The following is a 20,367-nucleotide window of genomic DNA, read 5'->3' on the forward strand; positions in this document are numbered from 1 at the left end:
GAGAGAAGCAGGGCATGGGCAGGCAGGGCGGACCCAACGTCGCGGTGCCGAGGCTGCGGTGTCGGTGAGGTAGAGCCTGTCCTCACACCCCTGTGCCATCTGCCCGGCACAAAATAAAGAGCAGAGGGAAAAGAGCTCTGGAGTGCAAGAAGCCTTTGGAATGTGCTCCTTGTCGTATGGTAGGAATGTGGGGGTAAGACCTCTGTGGAGCCAGGAGCTGGACTCGCTGATCCTTGTGGGTCCCTTCCAACTCGGGATATTCTATGATTCTGTGATTTCTGTGCCTGCTTCCGTGGAGGAAGGTGGAGGGGGCCTGCAGCAAATGTGTAAACTTCCACTGAGATGTAGGGTTCAGACACCCCATATTCTCACCTCCCCCAGATTATACATGCCATGACAGAAGCTGTGAGGGGAAGAGGAGACCAGGGGCTGCTGCAAGGAAGGCGCCTGCCCTGCAGGGGATGGCAGGGAGGGAGCAGCTCCCTCTCACCGCCTGCCCATGTCCCTGCTGCCTGCAGCTGTCCCTGCCAGCAGCTCTTTCTCTGTCCCACGTCTCTCCTCCCGTCCATGCTCACAGACCCCATCCCACCCGCTGTGTGCCCAGCTCTGCCCTGCAGACACCTCGCGGGGATGGGGACAGCTCTGGGGACATCTCCCTGTCTGCAGGTCCTAAAGACCAGCTCAGAAAAGCCCTGGTGCAGTCTGTAAGCAGGGAGAAGGGAAGGGATATTCTCAGGTTCCTCACTAACCTCTTTATGTCTCTGGTCAATGCAGTAGGAAGCTCCATCACCTGTGCAATCCCTACAACTCTGTTAAACACAGAGCCTGCCCCAGAATCAGAGCAGGAAAAGGCAGGCAGAGACTGCAGAAAGTGCCTTGTCTTTGCAGGCAGCCCCTGCCCTCCCCTTCCTCTGCCCAAGGCTGCCCTGCAGCACCTTCTCCTCCACACTTCCACAAGCCACGAGAGACATCCTGGCAGCTCCTGGCCAGGCAGAGATGTCCCGGACCCAGGAGCCCCTTCCAGGAACCTCCCCTGCACTGTCCTGCAGCCAGAGACTTACCGAGGGCAGGGCTGTGAAGGTTTTCTCCTGCACTGAGCTCTCATCTGCCCGCACCCTCCAGGCTGCCTGGAATCCCTTTCTGCCTGGGTGCGTGCGGTCAGAGCCCCCAGCCCTGCTGCGCTGTGCAGAGGAGCTGCTCCTGGGCAGAGCTGTCTCTCTGCACCACGGCCCTCTTGCCAGGAGCTCTCTCTGTCCCAGGAGCCCGGCCCAGCTCAGCACCAGACGCCCAGACCAAGGCATTGCAATCCCCCCTCGGGGGGCTTTGGGGAGGAGCCCACGAACCTCAGGCACTGAGAGACAATTGAAGACATCTCTCCAGAAGTCCAAGTCAGAGGCAAGTTTCCTGCAGTGTCCCCCTGAGGGCCAGCACTGACACAGCCTCCCTTGGAGCTCGTTAGAGCAGAGCATTGGAGGCACTGAGGACAAGGGAGACAAAGGCAGTGTGAAGGTGACCCTGATGTGTAGAAAACTGGATGTGTTTCACCAAGCACAAGGGTCAGGCCTTGACCCTGGCAGCCCCTGGGAAGGGAGATCCTTTCCCTTCACACACTGCTCAGGGCTCTTCCTGGGGCAGGAGGAGAGGGGGGATGTGCATGGGCAAGTGCAGGAGAATGGTCCGAGCCCTGCCTGGTTCATGGGTGGGGGCGAGGAGGCAATGAGGCCCTGGTGCTTTACCGATAAGCTGTCTCCTCCTAGGCCTCAGTGGCAGAGACAACAGCCAGAGCCATGGACACAAAGACCTGGGTCCTGTTGGGACTCTCAGCCTTGCCACAGCCCTTGCTGCTCTCCACACCAGGCTGTCCTAGGGACTTCCAGACCTGCACATCTTTTCCTCCTGGCTGCTAAAAAAGCTCTAGACCCTAAGCTGTGTCGTGTCCACACACTGGATCTGAGCTGAGTCTGATAACTCAGATCTTCTTGGTGGCCATGCTCCTCGTAAGGCAGCTCTGTAGGAAGCTGGCCTGGTTCCTGGTGAGCAGCACCACTGCTCGTATGGCATCCCTCGTGGTGCCCAGGCCCTCCTCCTCCTGGGCACTGCTCCCTCAGCAGGGTCCCAGTCTGCCCTGATGGGTGGGGTTCCTCTTCTCTGGTGCAGGACTGGGCTCTTCTCCTCGTCTAAATGTCAAGAGGTTTCTGTAGGCAAAATCCTTCATTTTTTCAAGGTTCCTCCCACACTGATGCTCCATTCTTTCAGCTGTTATATGTCTGCAGCAAAACAGAAAATCAACAAAAATAAAATTGTGCTATCTACAAGACCATGCAGCATCAAGCTGCAAAACAATTTGGATAATACAGGATTGTAACCAGTGGAATAAAACTACAGCATAAAGTCACAGAAGGGCGGGGGGACAGAAGAATGCCAGGATTCCACATTTTCTGTGCTTCCTTCTCATGCATGGTTTCATTTTGTTTGGAAGCAAATTCCTAAATTGTTGAGGCTGTGCAGGTCAAAATAAGAAGGTCAAAAGAAAAGCTAGAGCTCAATCCGTCTATTGCTGTATTAAAAAAAAAAAATCAAAAAATGAAAAAAAAATAACATATAAATATATTTAATAAAGGAGGAGGATTAATGAGAAATCATCCTCTATTGGATGTGGGGGGAAACCTGGTGACAAGGTGATGAGGAAAAAAGGCTGAGGCACTTAATGTCTTCTTTGCCTCAGTCTCTAGCAGCAAGACCAGTTGCTCCCCTGGACATTTCTAGACTCCTGAATGGTAGACATGACACGAGTTCATGAAGCCTCATAATCCATGAGAAAAAACTTTTGAGACCTGCTAACACTTAGATGTATGCAAGTCTATACTACCAGGGAATAAATCAGGTTGGAAACCCTCCTGAAGTGCATCCCACATTCAGGCTCCTTTCGGCCTGTCAGCCAATTTATCAGAAGTCAAAAATAGGTTATCACCAGCAGGTCCCAAAAAAAACTAGCAAATGCTGAAAATAAATTACAAGAAGGGGCTAGAAAAAGGAGCAAGCCTTGGGCGAAAAAGATAAAACTACAGTGCCTGTCAGTCTGGACTCAAGCAGAAGGGGTGACAGGACAACCCCTATGCGCGCCTTCTTTCTGTCTGGGTCCTCCTAAAATGGAGGCAGAGGGATCCAAAGTCAGGACCACCAGGTGGACCAGGCCCAGTCAGCGTGAGTTTAAAAGCCAGGGCCTGCTTGCCTAGCAGGGCCACTGGCATGTCCTTCCCAAAGTGCCGATCCCATAAAAAGAAGCCAAGGCTGTGGATGTGTCTACAAGAAGGGACCTCAGTCCCTTTGAAACTGTTTCCTGCCCCAGCATTCAGCTACAAAGAAAACAGAAACTGGACCTCAAGTCTTGCCACAGTATGGATTCCTCCTAATTGGGGCAAACATTGGCAAAATCTTCATTTTTCAGTCCCAAATTTCCTCCTTGTCAAGCTGAAGGATCCATGGAAAAATCACATCCATCTAAAATTCATGCAGACGGCAACCAAGTTCCTGATGCTCCAAGGAACAAGATAACTTAAAAATTTTTAGGATTAAAAGGGCTCTGCAGAGGGATCTGGATAATGCACCCATGGGACTGAGGGTTTAAAAAATGTTAGTTGTTCATGTAAGCATTAGGGACTACGGCGCAAGTCCTTTCTAAACTTGAGAGCTTAAACCAATTACACAAATAATTAGTGGGAGGGTTTGGTGTTGTGCTTGGGGTGTCAGGTCTGTGGTTAGGGTATGGATAGCAAGCTCTTTGGTTTAGCCTTTTGTTTAGGTCTGCAAGAAGACTTGGGTTTAAATAGAGCATTTTAATGCTTGTGTTAAAGGCAGGGATCAGGGTGAGCAAGAGAGTAAAACTAAAAAAAGGTGGTATGGACTTATTTTGGCTTCAAGGGATATTGTGAGGTCAAAAACTTAGAGCACTGGATTCCTGTCAGGGGTGGAGTGGCACAAGATTTAGGTATGAATGTTACAGGTTAAAATAGGGTAGTCTCACATGACTGCTTTAAGTCTGCGTTATGGTGGGATTGACATACCTGATGGAGCATTCTTAGCTCTCTGAAAATCATTAGCTTCTGCTGGCCAAGTTAAAATTCCCTCCCCAAATCTCACACCTCTCAGGGGCCACCCTTCTCCTGACTTCCCCATATCATCTTCATCTTCTTAGCAGGGCAGCTTTAATGGTTTAAATGGAAAGAGGTGGGCATGAACTCAGGGTATCTGTCTCACCTCTGTTGGCTACTCTGCTCTAGTAAATGAGAAAGAAGCAGCTCCCAAGCCAGCACAGAGAAGTTCACACAAAGGCTGTAGGAGCACCCTGCACAATGTGCTGCCCAGAAGCTCTGCACCACCACAAAAGCAGCCCTGAAGGATGAGTTCAGGCATGAAGCAAAAACATCGACCTGACAATCCCAATCCAAGACCTCTTCCCTATGGGGCAACCCAGTACTTAGGAAGAGAGGATCTCACAAACTGTGTGCATAAAAAATGAATCTGCTGGCCTGTCATGGAGATCAGCATGATGTGAGAAAGGCACAGATCCCAGCCAGGAAAAAAAAAAATGACCTCTGTCAGCTACTTCAGAAAAAAGTCACCTCACAAACCATTTAAGAGCCACTTTAGCTTCCTACTGGACTTGGAGCTTCTGAGGCACCACGGAGCTAATAATAATAAAAACACCTAAAAAAACAAATAATAATAATTATTCAAGAAAAGAATCTGCCCAGGTAGAATGTGATCTGGTTGTGATCCTTCCAGCCCATGGCACTGCTGCTGGGCTCCCAGCCTCTCTGACACACATGAGCCAGTGCCGTGCCAGTTCTGGGAGGTGCTAGGGCAGGATATTAAAAAACCCCTTGCATCTCTTCAAAATCAAAAATTGGACTCCTTTGCTGGGGCTGCTGCGTGCCCTGGGGCTGCAGAAGCTCTCCTCTGCGTGCTCACAGACAAATTGAGCACTTGAGCTTTTGGTCAGTCCACCTTGAAGGAGATCCCCCCTTAGGAGGGAAAGTGCTGCAGCGCAGGCCAGCTGTGCCACTGCCGTGCCCATGCCTGTCCCTGCAAAAGTCCCAGCTCACAGCCCCACAGCAGCACTGGCAAATTAAGCTACAGGAGCATCCGGGCCTGACCCCACCAGCAAGGGCTCAGCACGAGAGGCTGCATGCATCAAAGAGAGCAGCTCTGCTGCCCCAAGCGCTGGTGCAATTCCCTGGCCGTGCTGCTGGCATGGGACTCTTTTCCTCTGCAGCCCTGCAATGGCACTGCCCTACAATCAGAGCCAGAGCAGCTCTCAGAGGAAAAACGTCACACAAGGAAGGCAGTGCAGGCTTTCTTTAACTTTTTGTTTATGTTCACAGAAGACATGGGGCTCATAAAATGTACAGAGTCTCTGAGCTACACTCGAAAGGTACATACTGTAAAAGAAACTGAGATGAATCAATACATTTTAATGGGCAACTCATAATTAAAACAAAAAGAAAGTCCTGTAAAAAAAACACTCATAAAAAATGCACAAAAACACACAAATAAAATTAATTATAATAAATAATATCAAAATGTTCTTGTAGTCTTTGATAAATTAGTCATCTGCAGAGGTAGAATGGAAATTTATTGCTTAAAAAACACATCTAGTCATCAATTTCCAAAATGCTTGAGCTCCTGGTTCCTCATGCTGTAGAAGAGGGGGTTCACTGCTGGGCAGCCATCAATATAACAAACTGCCACCACCAGGTCCAAGGGATGGGAGGAGATGGAGGGGGGCTTCAGGTAAAAAAACATGATGGTGCTGACAAACAGGAAGCACGGCCAGGTGAGGGAAAATAAAAAAAAAAAAGGCATTTGTGCCTTCCCTGCTCAAAGGGCATCCTCAGCACGGCCTTGAATATCTGCCATAGGAATAATTCCAATAAAAACAAAACAGCCAACCCTAAAGAAACACTAAACATCAAATGCCCCAACTTCCCTGAGGTAGGCATCTGAGCAGGAGGCTTGAGGATCTGGGGGATCTCACAGAAGAACTGGTCCACAGCATTGCCTTGGCAGAGGGGCAGGGAAAAAAAAAATGGTGCAGGACAGCATAAAGGAGAAAGCCACTGCCCCAGGCAGCTGCTGCCATCTGGGCACAAGCTCTGCTGCCCACGAGGCTCCCGTAGTGCAGGGGCTTGCAGATGTCCAACGTAGCGGTCCGTAGGACATGACAGTGAAAACAAAGAATCCTAAAAATATAAAAAGAAAAAAAAAAAAAGACCTAAAAATGCAGCACACCCTTGATAGGAGAAAAAAAAATGTCCCAGAGGGCATTGGCCATGGCTTTTGGGCAGAGTGGTGGAGATGCAGCCCAGGTCGAGGAGGGCGAGGTTGAGGAGGAAGAAGTAAAAATGGGGGTGTGGAAGGCGGTGGTGGCAGGCTACTGGCGGTCTCACAGGATGAGGCCGTTGCCCAGGAGGTTGCCAGGTAGGGATGCCCAGGAAGAGCCCGAAGTGCAGGAGCTGCAGCTCCACGCGTGTCTGCGAATGCCAGCAGGAGGAACTCAACTCACAGAGCTGCTGTTGGCCATTTGCTGAAATGAAGTCAACAGTGCAACACAGCTGTCCTGTTGAAAAGGATAAGAGCAGAAAAAAAGTAGAACAAAATTCTCTAAGGAAAACCGTTATTGCAAGCCTTCGAGCACCAAAAAGTCCAAACCCTCTCTCTGCAGGAGAAACTTTCTGCAGCTCTCCTGTTTGAGCTTTCGGCTGGTGCTGGCCTGAGAGTTGTGCACTGGGAGCAAAATATGCTGTAGGGCCTCCAAAAAGAAAACACCCCTTCCTGCTGTGCAGCATGAGGGAAATCCAAAAAAAATGGAAAAAAAACTAAATTCACTTTATGTTGTTAAATAAAACAAAAATCTGCAGAGCCAGCTGTAGGATTTTTTTGCTTTATTTTTATCCCAGAAAAGCCCTGTAATGCTTAGGAAGGTATTGGATGGTTGAATGCCCTCACATTTCCTGTTCCTGCAGATATCTTGAGGAGGTTCTGAAAGTGCAAAGACTGAGAAGAGGCTGGGCTCCTCATTCTGTCCAAAAAAGTCCTTAACAGCTGCCTTGTGTAAAGTCTCTCTCCCAGCTGCAAAATTCACATTAATAAAAAAAAGAAATAATGAAAAGAAACAGGAGAATTTGCTGAGGGATCGAGGGCCACAGCAAAAAAAATCAGCTTGGGAGCTTTATCTCATCCATTGGAAAAGCTGCGGGGCAGGCACTGAGGCAGGAGCCCAAAACATGGCCAGGCAGGGCAGCCCTGTTCTGGGCTAAAAACCGGGGGCTCTGGCAAAGGGAAAAAACTAAAGCTTCTGCCATACTTCCTGGCAGTAAAAAAAATCCAGCAGGAATCTAAAAAAAGCTCTAATGCAATTGCCAAAAAAAATAAAAAAACAAGACCCAGCAGGAACCCTTAAAAAAAAGAGGCTAAGGTGCATCTGCATCCTTTCCCTTGTCAAGGGATAATGAAGATTAGTCCTGCAAAGAAAAGGAATGCTGAAGTGCTTCCAAGCTCTTTCTTTGCTCTCCTCTTTAGTGCCAGCTAAGTTGTTAGCTCCCCAGCCCCTGGTACCCTGCGCTGGTGAAGAGGAGATGGGGAGCAGAGATGTGCCCTCTATCATGCAATGGTTGGCCCTGCTAAGCCAAAAGCTACTCTCAAGTCCAGGGCCCGGATCCACAAAAACTCAAAACCAGGACTGAGGCCCATAAAAAAGCTTAAAAAAAAAATCCCCCCTCGGGGGGCTTTGGGGAGGAGCCCAGTTGAACCTAAATGCACTGAGAAAAATTTTGAAGACATCTCTCCAAAGTCCCAAGGCCATCTGGAAAAAAAAGTTTCCTGCAGGGTCCTATGAAAGCAAAACACAATCTAGGGAGGTTGGAAGCTCCTTAAAAAAGGCAGCATAAAAATAAAAAGCACCAAGAGGACAAAGACAAAGGCATGTGAAGGTGACCCTGATGTTATAAAACTGGATGTCCTGTTTCAAAACCTAGCATCTCCTTCTAGAAAAAAAAATAAAAAATTATAAAAGAAGAAAAGGCTGTTAAAATGTGTAATAAAAATGATTCAAAAATAAATAATAATAAATAATATTCCCACAACATTCTCCTACGAGAAATGGCTGCTCGTGCTTGGAAGCCCCTGGCACAATTCACGCTTCCTGACACATTGGTCCTGGCTGATACCCTGGCCAGCCCAGAGAGTTTCTTGTGGAGCCAAATCCTTGGAGGCCCAAGTCTCCCAACTCAAAGTTGCTTCAGAGTCCTCTTTGGCCCCTTTATCACTTCATTCTGCTGTCATCAGGTTGATCAGTGCACCCTCAGTAAAAGTTTGCAGATGCCACAATTAGTGCATGTGTGTTCAGTGATCTTAGCTCGAGGGAATCTGCAAGGCTCTTCCAGGGAACTGGAATCTGGATCAGCCCATGGCAAGTGGTTAAGGGCTGACTGAATCCCCTGGTGACAAATTCATGACCACATTTTTTTAAGAAGACATCAGCCTTCAAGCAGTGCCCTGAGGAGATTCTTTGTGAATACTGAAATGCTTCTCTGGAGGCTGGCTGTGCCACTGCTGTGCCCACTGCCTGTCCCTGCCTGCAGTCCCAGCACAGCCCCACAGCAGCACTGGCACCAAGCTACAGGAGCAGCCGGGCCTGACCCCACCAGCAGGGCTCAGCACGAGAGGCTGGCAGTGGCAAGAGAGCAGCTCTGCATGCCCCAAGCGCTGGTGCTCCCTGGCCGTGCTGCTGGCATGGGACTCTTTTTCCTCTGCAGCCCTGCACATGGCACTGCCCCTGCAGAGCCAGAGCAGCTCTCAGAGGAAGGACGTCACACAAGGAAGGCAGTGCAGGCTCCTTCACTTTGTTTATGTTCACAGGGAGATGGGCTCCTCGTGTACAGAGTCTCTGAGCTACACTCGACAGGTACATACTGTGAAAGAAATGAGATGAATCATACCATCTTAATGGGCAACTTTAGACGTATTAAAAGAAAGTCCTGTAACGAAAACACTCATAAATAAACAGTTGAATGTGAGCCAAACTGGGGCAAAAGTCTTTGATATTAGGAGTAAAGTAAAGCTGAGATGACACCAAATTCCTCTTTATCTCTGCCTGTAGGGACAGGACTGACTCTTCCATTGCCCACAGCAAAGTCTCCTGCTCCCAGGGACACCCTAAGGCAGGACCAAGTAGAACTCAGGAAAGGGACCTGCCATATGCCTGCCTGGCTGTGGAGAATCATTTGGGGAGGTTTAAATGAGAAATGGTATGAGTTTCCCTCTAGTAAGTCGGTTGTACATTATTACTGCCTTTCTGTTCTTTGAGCAGAACCCGATGCCTCTAAACAGCAGATGTCCAACAGCAGCTCCATCACCGAGTTCCTCCTGCTGGCATTCGCAGACACGCGGGAGCTGCAGCTCCTGCACTTCGGGCTCTTCCTGGGCATCTACCTGGCTGCCCTCCTGGGCAACGGCCTCATCCTCACCGCCGTAGCCTGCCACCACCGCCTCCACACCCCCATGGACTTCTTCCTCCTCAACCTCGCCCTCCTCGACCTGGGCTGCATCTCCACCACTCTGCCCAAAGCCATGGCCAATGCCCTCTGGGACACCAGGGCCATCTCCTACCAAGGGTGTGCAGCACAGGTCTTTCTGTTTGTCTTCTTGCTTGGAGCAGAGTATTCCCTTCTCACGGTCATGTCCTACGACTGCTACGTTGCCATCTGCAAGCCCCTGCACTACGGGAGCCTCGTGGGCAGCAGAGCTTGTGGCCAGATGGCAGCAGCTGCCTGGGCCAGTGGCTTTCTCAATGCTGTCCTGCACACGGCCACTACATTTTCCCTGCCCCTCTGCCAAGGCAATGCTGTGGACCAGTTCTTCTGTGAGATCCCCCAGATCCTCAAGCTCTCCTGCTCAGATGCCTACCTCAGGGAAGTTGGGGCACTTGTGTTTAGTGTTTCTTTAGTCTCTGGTTGTTTTGTCTTCATTGTGCTGTCCTATGTGCAGATCTTCAGGGCAGTGCTGAGGATGCCCTCTGAGCAGGGCCAGCACAAAGCCTTTTCCACGTGCCTCCCTCACCTGGCTGGGGTGTCCCTGTTGGTCAGCACCATCATGGTTGCCTACCTGAAGCCCCCCTCTGACTCCTCACCATCCTTGGACCTGGTGGTGGCAGTTTTATATGTGGTAGTACCTCCAGCAGTGAACCCCCTCATCTACAGCATGAGGAACCAGGACCTGAAAGCCACGCTGAAGAAACTGATTCTAGTGGTAATATTCACTTAGCAATGAATGGCTGTCTCACTTTTCTAGTTTTGTTCAAGTTAATCTCAGGCAATTTGTGACCTTTAGGTGTAGCATGTTTTAAAATTCGGTTTGCAGTTAAATGTTTGTTTTCATTCCTCTTTTCCAGATGACCAACCCTCTGTGTGACCCAGAGAATGTGTTTATTCCTAAATGACACCTGGCCTGTGTTGTGGCATCTTCTTAGTAAAATGAAGTTGCTCAGTGCTCAGGACTCTTCTTCCCAAACTGTAGTGCAGAAGACGCTCAGGGAATGCCAGGCTGAAGGCCTCACTCTTGTGCTTGGGTGCCACCCGGACACAGGGGCAGGAGGGCACGGGGTGCTGGGTGAGGGAGTCAGGGCTGGACTGAGTCGTCACTGGTGGATTCCCAGTGCCCCTGGAGGCCCTGAGCGCTCAAGAAGCAGCTTCCTGGGATTGAAACGTGACAGGGCTGGCGGCATCAGGGAGGTATCGGGAGCCACCAGGATACCCTAAGGGTTCTCCTGGGATGCCGTGTGCCTTGTGTTGGGTGGGCAGCGAGTGGGTCTTCACAGTAAAGCTAAGCCAAAGGATGCACGGGCTGATGGGAGCTCTGCAATGCCAGGACACACAGCGAGGCCACAGCACAAAGGTCTCAGAGGCCTTCAGTGAACAGTAGGAAAGGGCCAAGACTGGGTGACCAGGCAAGGGCAGGGGGGTGGGGAGAGGTGGGCAGGGGCTGGGCTGGGCTGGGCAGTGCCCGGCAGAGGGCACCAGCAGCGTCAGGGAGCGGTGGCAGCATGCAGGGGAGGGCTCCCAGCAGGGCTTGGTGCTGCAGAGCCAGGGCTGGGGAAGGGAGCCCAGAGCTGCAGGGGCAGGGGACAGGAGGCCGCTGTGGGCCCTTGCTGGCCTGGGCAGAGCAGGAAGGGGGCCCAGGGCATTCGTCCCCTCACCGCAGCCTGCCAGGACCTGCACGGCACTCACGGAGCGTCCAGGGCCAGGCTCTGCCCCGTGGTGCACAGGGAGAGGGCAAAGCCTCTCTGAAAAAGAGGCTGAAACTGAAAAAGGTCCCTCCACTGCCCCGTGGTGTGACGGGGCCACGGTGGGACAGGTTACCTTTATTTGATGTAGTTCTTGTGTAATTTGCATTGGTGATGGCACAAAAAGACAGTTCCTTCACCAGCGATGTACATCCTTCTTCATGTTAGGACACAAGTCAACGTCCTTCACTCTGCTTTAACTCACAGATGAACTGGATTAGGTCTCCTTGATTACTCTGAGGCACAGTGCAGTGCTTTTTGCCTTCTGACACTCCAGCACAATACGTGTGACTTTCCCTTCCTCTGCGCATTGACCTGACGGGTCATTTCACACTTTTCATTATCACATCCCTAGTTGGAAGGGGATGATTCCCCAAAGTGGGGCAAGCTGATGGGTTCTGCCTCAGACATTCGAAGTCTCCTGCTCTTGAGTCTTTTAGCCTGAGTTTTCCACACATGACCCATGATGGTAAATGGACATTTAGGTGTCTCCTAGGAAGGAGGGAGCGTGTCTTGGGATCCCAATGGCCATTTCAAATTTAGGTCTGTCCCAATAAATGGCTGAAAAAGGAATTTGCCTTGAAGGGGTTTCCTGTGCTGGGCTGGGCTGCAGTTCCAAGGAGAAAGACCACTGCTGGCAGTGGAGGTGCCCGGGAAACATCACCTGTCTCCACCTTATCCACCAACGGGCTCTGCTCTCCTGCAGGTCCTTTCACACAGCTTCCTTTCCAGGAAATTACTCTAAATGCACCAGAGCCTCTGGAGGCCTAATGATTTCATTGAAAGCAGAACCAGGAAATGTGATTTCAAGGAAATATTTGAAATGTGAGTGAACTACTCTGAAGACCTTGGCACTGGTTGCTTATGGTCAGACAGCAAAGCTCTGTCTCAGTACCCAGTATTTTCTCCTGTACCTAAGTCATAAAGCAACTACTCATTACCTCAAATGATTCAATCCCTTCCATAAAATGTCACACAGTGTAGTTTCTCTCATGAAGGAATAGGCATTTTCAGGATGTACTTTCATCACAGAAAAAGAAATACTGGTGTTCACCTGTACTTGCATTGTCATCGCTTTGTCTATCGTGCTGTGCTCCCTCATCTTCCAGGTACATCCACCCTGCCTTGATTAAACAGTCCATGTTGAATGTCCCCTTTCCAGCTGCCTGTCTGGACCTATGCACTTCCCATGGTTCTCCTGGCTTGCCCTCCCCTTCCTCCTGGATCACTCCGACCGCCCTCACCAACCCGGTTGCTGCTTTGAGCTTCAGGGAGGTGAAGCTTGCCCATCTATCTGCAGTCTGTCTAACTGTGTCCTTAGAAAGCTCATCCTCATTTATCATTGAATTAATATCATATGGATTAATTCTAATCTTAACACTTATCATTTCCGGTCTATCAGTATCAAAGACTTCTTGTCTAGTCATCCTTTTGGGAACAGAAACCTCACAGGAGGCATACAGGATGAGGAGCTTGTTTTGCTTTTGGAAAATTGCTGCATGTTTTCCTGTTGTTTGCTTTGAAATAAGGAGAAACCCTTCTGCGCCTGTGTGCATGCAGGTCTCTAAGGAAAGCAGGAGGGAGCTGGTGCAAAGGAGCTGTAACATCCAGCTGCAGACTTCTGTGCCGAAGTCTGGTGGAAGGAAAAGTGATGCAAGCGCCAAAGAGAGAAATGTCAGGGCTGGGGTGGGGGGGAGCAAGGTTCTCTGTGCAGTGTCAGACCTCAAGAGTCTGCTTTTCCTCCCTATGCAGATCTTCAAAGGAAACGTCCTGGATCAATGTCAATTAGAAAATAATGCTCCAAATGGAAATTCAACTAAACGCATCCTTTAAGAAGAGAAAAGATATTTTTCAGGTGCTTCTTGAAATCTTCCTCCTCAACTACACCACGAAAGCTCTCCAATTAGCTGCACAAGTCTTGAAGACTTGAAGAAAACTGTGGGAGAGATATGTCTGCTTAGGATGTTCTGCATTTTAATGAGTTCCATGGTGTATTTTGGTGCTCAGTCTATGAAGCTCAGGTACTGAGAGGAGAATGATGTAACCGTTTGAAAAGGTAAAGTCAGAAGGAAAAGTTGAAGTGACTTGGAGTATTAATGGGCCCCACTGAGGGCTGTTACTAAGAAAGCCTCCCCAGGGACTTGTTAGGGCAGATAACTGGAGGCCATGATTGCAGACAGGCAAAGCGCTGTGCTGAGAAAAGTCTTGGTTGGTTTTGGTGAAGCAGAAGGGCCAAGGCCTGACCCCAGCCACTGGGAGGGGAGATCCTGCACCCCCACGTCTGGCTCAGGGCTCTTCTTGGGCTCTGTATGATGTGGTGGGCAGTGTGATGCCACGAGAAGAACTTCATTATGACACGTCCCCACCCCTGCACAGGGTATCAAGGAAGCAGTGAGGCCCCATTGCAATGACTATATCTCGTCTCCTCAGAAGCTCTAGCCAAAGGGACAAAAACGTCAGGGCTGTTGGGGCCTTCCCTTCTTGCCAGCACCCTCTGCCTTCTCCTCTGCAGGCTTTCCTATGCTGTCCATCACTTTGTCCTATTTCCTTGAAGTCTGCAGACACCCATCCCTTCCGCCACCTTGCTCTCATCCAGAACTTTCCATCATTTCACCAATGTCTTGTCAACCCTCAATAGCTGTTCCTTGAAACACAAAGCCTGGGTGTGATCATAGACTCTCTTTGGGTGACCTCTGGCACCACAGCACGACCCTTTGAGGGACCTTTCTTCCTCCTCATGGCCAGTGCCACCCTTCCAAGGGGCACTTTGTGACAGTTTTTTCTCTCCTGCTCTTTCCTACTACCAAAGAAAGCTCCATCAGGGTGGAAACCACTCCTCAAGTAGGCATCCCAACCGATCAGGCTCCTTGCGGCCTGTCAGCCAAGCAGACAGAAGTCACCTCACCAGCATCTCCCAAGCCCTGGGCCTGCTGCTGGCCTTGCAGCTTCTTGGCTAGACACAGCCAAGCCTTGTGCCTCGTGCTGTCCAGTGCTGGACTCAAGCAGAAGGGACAGGACAACCCCTATGCGGGCCTTCTTTCTGTCTGGGTCCTCCTGGGGATGGAGGCAGAGGGGATCCCACAGTCAGCATGCCAAGCAGGGGCCTTCTGCTGGCCTAGCAGGGCCACTGGCACATGTCAGCCCCAAAGTGCCGATCCCAGGGAGAAGCCAAGGGTGACGTGCCACCTACAGACAGAAGGGACCTCACAGTCCCTTTCCGTGACACGTTCCTGCTGCTGCCCTATCAGCTGCAGAGACAGAAGTGACCTCACAGTCACTGCCCCAGTCACATTCCTCCTGCTGGGGCAGGACATCCTGAGGCAGAGCTGAGCTCTCTCTATCCCCCTCGGTACCTGTTTTTCACTTTCTGTGTTAGAGATTAAGCAAAGTTTTAGTGGGAGTGTTTTGTGTTCTGCTTGTGGTGTCAGGTCTGTTGTTAAAGTACGGAAAAGCTCTGTGGTTTTGGGTTTTTTAGGTCTCCCAAGAAGTCTAGGGTTTAATAGCAAATTTTAATTGTAATGTTAAGGGAAGGGATTAGGGTTAGCAAGAGAGAAAAAGGATTCCTTTCAGAGCATTGGAGTAGCATTTAGGTTTAGGGATTAAAATTCCTGGTTCAAGTAAGGTAAGGGCCATACGTGACTGTTTTAAGTCAGTGTTACCGCAGCATCAACATTACATGAACCCTCTTACCTGTACGAAATCATTAATTTCTGCTGGCCAAGCTCTTCTTCCCATCCCAAAATCTCACATCTCTCTTGTCCAGGCTGCTCCTGACCTCCCCATATCTTATTGGGATCAGCTTGCGGATGACATTCTTGATCCCAGAGTATCTGTCTCACCTCTGCTGGCTACTCTATTCCTGAGACGGAAGTGGCATTGTTGTCAGGAGGGAAAAGGGCAAAAAGGATCTTTAGCATCATCCTCCACAATGGGTCCATCAGCTCTGCAGCTCCACAAAACTGCGCTTCCTACCTACAAGTTTTGTTTCCACAATGGCTTCTGTGGTCCAGGGGTACTTTTCCAGGCCCTCACGCATGCTTCAGTTTCAGGTGTGCAGGGATGGGATAAGAAAAGCCATGGCACAGATGGAACTGAGCTAATCGAGTGAAGTAAAGAATAACAGGAAGAGATTCTACAGATTCATTGCTCAGAAAAGAAAGGCCAAGGAGAGTGTACCCCCTCTGATGGATGAGAAGGGTGAACTGGTAATGACAGACATGGAGAAGACTGAGGAACCCAACAACGTCTTCTCCTCAGTCTTCAGTGCCAGTCAGGCTTCCCAAGTCTTTCATTTCCCTGAACCCAGAGATGGAGGCCGGGGGAAAAGTCCCACCTGGTGTAAGTGAAGAGCAGGTTTGAGACGACCTGATGAAACTAAACACGTACAAGTCTATGGGGCTTGATGACTTGCACCCCACGTCCTGAGGGAACAGGCTGATGTAGTTGCCAAGCCTTTCTCCATCTTATTTAAAGATTCCTGGCAGTCAGGTGAAAACCCTAGTGACTGGAAAAAGGGAAACATCACACCCCTTTTAATTAAGGGTAGAAAGGAGGACCCAAGGAACTCCAGAACAGTGAGCCTCGCCTCAGTGCCTGGCAAGATCATGGAAAAGATCCTCCTGGAATCAATGTCAATGCACATGCAAGACAAAGAGGTGATCCAAGACAGCCAACATGGCTTCACCAAAGGGTAAATCGTGCCTGACCAATCTGGGCATCTACCTGGCTGCCCTCCTGGGCAACGGCCTCATCCTCACCGCCGTAGCCTGCCACCACCGCCTCCACACCCCCATGGACTTCTTCCTCCTCAACCTCGCCCTCCTCGACCTGGGATCCATCTCCACCACTCTGCCCAAAGCCATGGCCAATGCCCTCTGGGACACCAGGGCCATCTCCTATCAAGGATGTGCTGCCTAAGTCCTCTTTTTACTCTTTTTGTTGTAGCAGAGTATTCCCTTCTCACTGTCATGGCCTACGACCGCTACGCTGCCATCTGCAAGCCCCTGCACTACGGGAGCCTCGTGGGCAGCAGAGCTTGTGCCCAGATGGCAGCAGCTGCCTGGGGCAGTGGCTTTCTCAGTGCTGTCCTGCACACGGCCACTCCATTTTCCCTGCCCCTCTGCCAAGGCAATGCTGTGGACCACTTCTTCTGTGAAATCCCCCACATCCTCAGGTTCTCCTGCTCAGATGCCTGCCACAGGGAAGTTGGGCTTACTGCAATCACCTTCTGTTTAGGTGTCGGTTGTTTTGTTTTCATTGTGGTCTCCTATATTCAGATCTTCAGGGCAGTGCTGAGGATGCCCTCTGAGCAGGGCCAGCACAAAGCCTTTTCCACGTGCCTCTCTCACCTGGCCGTGGTCTCCTTGTTTGTCAGAGCTGTCCTGTTTGCCTACCTGAAGCCCCCCTCCACCTCTTCCCCATTCAGGGACCTGGTGGTGTCATTTCTGTACTCAGTGGTGCCTCCAGCAGTGAACCCCCTCAACCACAGCATAAGGAACCAGGAACTCAAAGTTGTAGTGAGGAAAATATTTCTATACATGCTTCTTCATCATCAATAATGACTTCATTATTGTGAATATTATCATATCCTTTTTGACATTATACTTATTATCAAAATGTAATATTAGAAATAATCCTAGCAGGACTGCCTGGTTATTTGGGAAAATGAGTGAATGATTTCCTTAAGTATATTTTTATTAATATTTTAACAACATTTTATATTGATAGAAATAATGTTATTCTTATCCTTCTGCATAACAAGTTTTAAAATTTATTTTAACCAGTCATAGAGTCATGGAATCACAGAATGGCCTGGGCTGGAAAGGACCTCGAAGATCATCTAGTTCCAACCCCCCTACCATAGGCAGTGACACCTCCCAGTAGATCACGGTTGCTCAGGACTTCATCTAACTTGCTCTTGAAGACCTGCAGGGATGGGGCATCCACTACCTCTGTGGAAAACCTGTTCCAGTGCCTCACTATCCTCTGAGCGAAAAATTTCCTGCTAACCTCTAATAGGAATCTCCCCTTTTAATTTAAAACCACTTCCCCTTGTCCTATCGTTATCTACCTGAGTAAAGAGTCCTTCTCATCCACTTTATAAGACCAATTTAAGTATTGAATATCTGCAATGACATCACCCCGGAGCCTTTTCTGGTAGGCTGAACAGCCCCAGCTCTCTCAGCCTTTCTTCATAGGAGAGGTGCTCCAGCCCCTTGATCATCTTTGTGGCCCTCCACTGGACCCACTCTAACAGTCCACATCCTTCTTGTGCTGGGGGCCCCAGACCTGGACGCAGGACTCCAAGTGGGGCCTCACAAGGGCAGAGCAGAGGGGGACAATCACCTGCCTCCACCTGCTGGCCACTTCTCTCTTGATGCAGCCCAGGATGCACTTGGCCTTCAGGGCTACAAGTGCACTGCTGGCTCATGTTGAGCTTTTCATGCAGCAGAACCGCCAAGTCCTTCTCTGCAGGGCTGCTCTCAATGAGTTCTTCTCCCAGCCTATCCCCATGTCTGGGATTTCCCCGGACCAGGTGCAGCACCTTGCACTTGGACTTGTTGAAACTCATTAGGTTCACAGGGGCCCAAATTTCAAGCTTGTCCAGGACCCTTTGCATGGCATCCCTTCCTCTGTTGCATCAGCTACACCCGTCAGCTTGGTGTCATCTGCACACTTGCTGAGGGTGCACTCTACCCCACTGTCCCTGTCATTGATAAAGATATTAAAGAGTACTTAGCTCAGGATAGACGCCTGAGGGACACCACTCATCACCAGCCTCCACTTGGACATAGAGCCCTTGACCATCGCTCTCTGGGTGTGACCTTCAAGCCAACTCCTTATCCACTCAATGGTGCACCCATCAAAGGTGTATCTCTCCAATTTGGAGACCAGGATGTCATGTGGGACCGTGTCAAAGGTCTTACAGAAGTCCAAGAAATGACATCGGTTGGTCTTCCCTTGTCATCTGATGTAGTCACTCCATTGTAGAAAGCCACCAGATTGGTCAGGCACCATTTACCCTTTGGTGAAGCCATGCTGGCTGTCTTGGATCACCTCCTTCTCTTGCATGTGCCTTGACATTGATTCCAGGAGGATCTTTTCCATGATCTTGGCAGGCACTGAGGTGAGGCTCACTGTTCTGGAGTTCCTTGGGTCCTCCTTTCTACCCTTCATCAAAAGAGGAGTGATGTTTTCCTTTTTCCAGTCACCAGGGACTTCACCCAACTGCCAGGACTATTCAAATATTAATTCAAATATTTAAATATGATGGAGAGAGGCTTGGCAACTACATCAGCCTGTTCCCTCAGGACGTGGGGTGCAAGTCATCAAGCCCCATAGACTTGTACGTGTTTACTTTCATCAGGTGGTCTCGAACTTGCTCTTCACTTACACCAGGTGGGACTTGACCCCCCAGCCTCCATCTGTGGGTTCAGGGAAATGAAAGACTTGGGAAGCCTGACTGGCACTGAAGACTGAGGAGAAGACGTTGTTGGGTTCCTCAGTCTTCTCCATGGCTGTCATTACCAGTTCACCCTTCTCATCCATCAGAGGGGGTACACTCTCCTTGGCCTTTCTTTTCTGAGTGATGTATCTGTAGAATCTCTTCCTGTTATTCTTTACTTCACTCGATTAGCTCAGTTCCATCTGTGCCATGGCTTTTCTTATCCCATCCCTGCACACCTGAAACTGAAGCATGCATGAGGGCCTGGGAAAAGGAACCCTGGACCATAGAAGCCATTCTGGAAACAAAACTTGTAGGTAGGAAGCGCAGTTTTGTGGAGCTGCAGAGCTGATGGACCCATTGTGGAGGATGATCCTAAAGACCTTTTTGCCCTTTTCCCTCCTGACAACAATGCCACTTCCGTCTCAGGAATAGAGTAGCCAGCAGAGGTGAGACAGATACTCTGGGATCAAGAATGTCATCCGAAAGCTGGTCCCAATAAGATATGGGGAGGTCAGGAGCAGCCTGGACAAGAGAGATGTGAGATTTTGGGGTGGGAAGAAGAGCTTGGCCAGCAGAAATTAATGATTTCGTACAGGTAAGAGGGTTCATGTAATGTTGATGCTGCGGTAACACTGACTTAAAACAGTCACGTATGGCCCTTACCTTACTTGAACCAGGAATTTTAATCCCTAAACCTAAATGCTACTCCAATGCTCTGAAAGGAATCCTTTTTCTCTCTTGCTAACCCTAATCCCTTCCCTTAACATTACAATTAAAATTTGCTATTAAACCCTAGACTTCTTGGGAGACCTAAAAAACCCAAAACCACAGAGCTTTTCCGTACTTTAACAACAGACCTGACACCACAAGCAGAACACAAAACACTCCCACTAAAACTTTGCTTAATCTCTAACACAGAAAGTGAAAAACAGGTACCGAGGGGGATAGAGAGAGCTCAGCTCTGCCTCAGGATGTCCTGCCCCAGCAGGAGGAATGTGACTGGGGCAGTGACTGTGAGGTCACTTCTGTCTCTGCAGCTGATAGGGCAGCAGCAGGAACGTGTCACGGAAAGGGACTGTGAGGTCCCTTCTGTCTGTAGGTGGCACGTCAGCCTTGGCTTCTCCCTGGGATCGGCATTTTGGGGCTGACATCTGCCAGTGGCCCTGCTAGGCCAGCAGAAGGCCCCTGCTTGGCATGCTGACTGTGGGATCCCCTCTGCCTCCATCCCCAGGAGGACCCAGACAGAAAGAAGGCCTGCATAGGGGTTGTCCTGTCCCTTCTGCTTGAGTCCAGCACTGGACAGCACGAGGCACAAGGCTTGGCTGTGTCTAGCCAAGAAGCTGCAAGGCCAGCAGCAGGCCCAGGGCTTGGGAGATGCTGGTGAGGTGACTTCTGTCTGCTTGGCTGACAGGCCGCAAGGAGCCTGATGGGTTGGGATGCCTACTTGAGGAGTGGTTTCCACCCTGATGGAGCTTTCTTTGGTAGTAGGAAAGAGCAGGAGAGAAAAAACTGCCACAAGGTGCACCTTGGAAGGGTGGCACTGGCCGCAAGGAGGAAGAAATGTCCCTCAAAGAGTCGT

General features: G+C 50.0%; 2 protein-coding genes across 2 annotated transcripts in view; both read left to right on the forward strand.

The window, feature by feature from the left end:
* The first annotated feature begins 9,241 nt into the window (after window positions 1-9,241).
* Window positions 9,242-20,367, forward strand: part of LOC118261267 (olfactory receptor 14J1-like) — a 28,437-nt gene continuing 17,311 nt past the window's right edge. The window contains exon 1 of the mRNA XM_035572027.2: window positions 9,242-9,292. The gene's annotated coding sequence lies outside the window, so the exon portion shown is untranslated. The remainder of the gene's footprint in view (window positions 9,293-20,367) is intronic.
* On the forward strand, window positions 9,394-10,323 carry LOC126913611 (olfactory receptor 14J1-like). Its single transcript, XM_050716031.1, has one exon. It carries the CDS (start codon window positions 9,394-9,396, stop codon window positions 10,321-10,323), a length of 930 nt encoding a protein of 309 aa, XP_050571988.1.

Source organism: Cygnus atratus, chromosome 31, assembly GCF_013377495.2.
Source record: "Cygnus atratus isolate AKBS03 ecotype Queensland, Australia chromosome 31, CAtr_DNAZoo_HiC_assembly, whole genome shotgun sequence".
Lineage (NCBI taxonomy): Eukaryota > Metazoa > Chordata > Aves > Anseriformes > Anatidae > Cygnus > Cygnus atratus.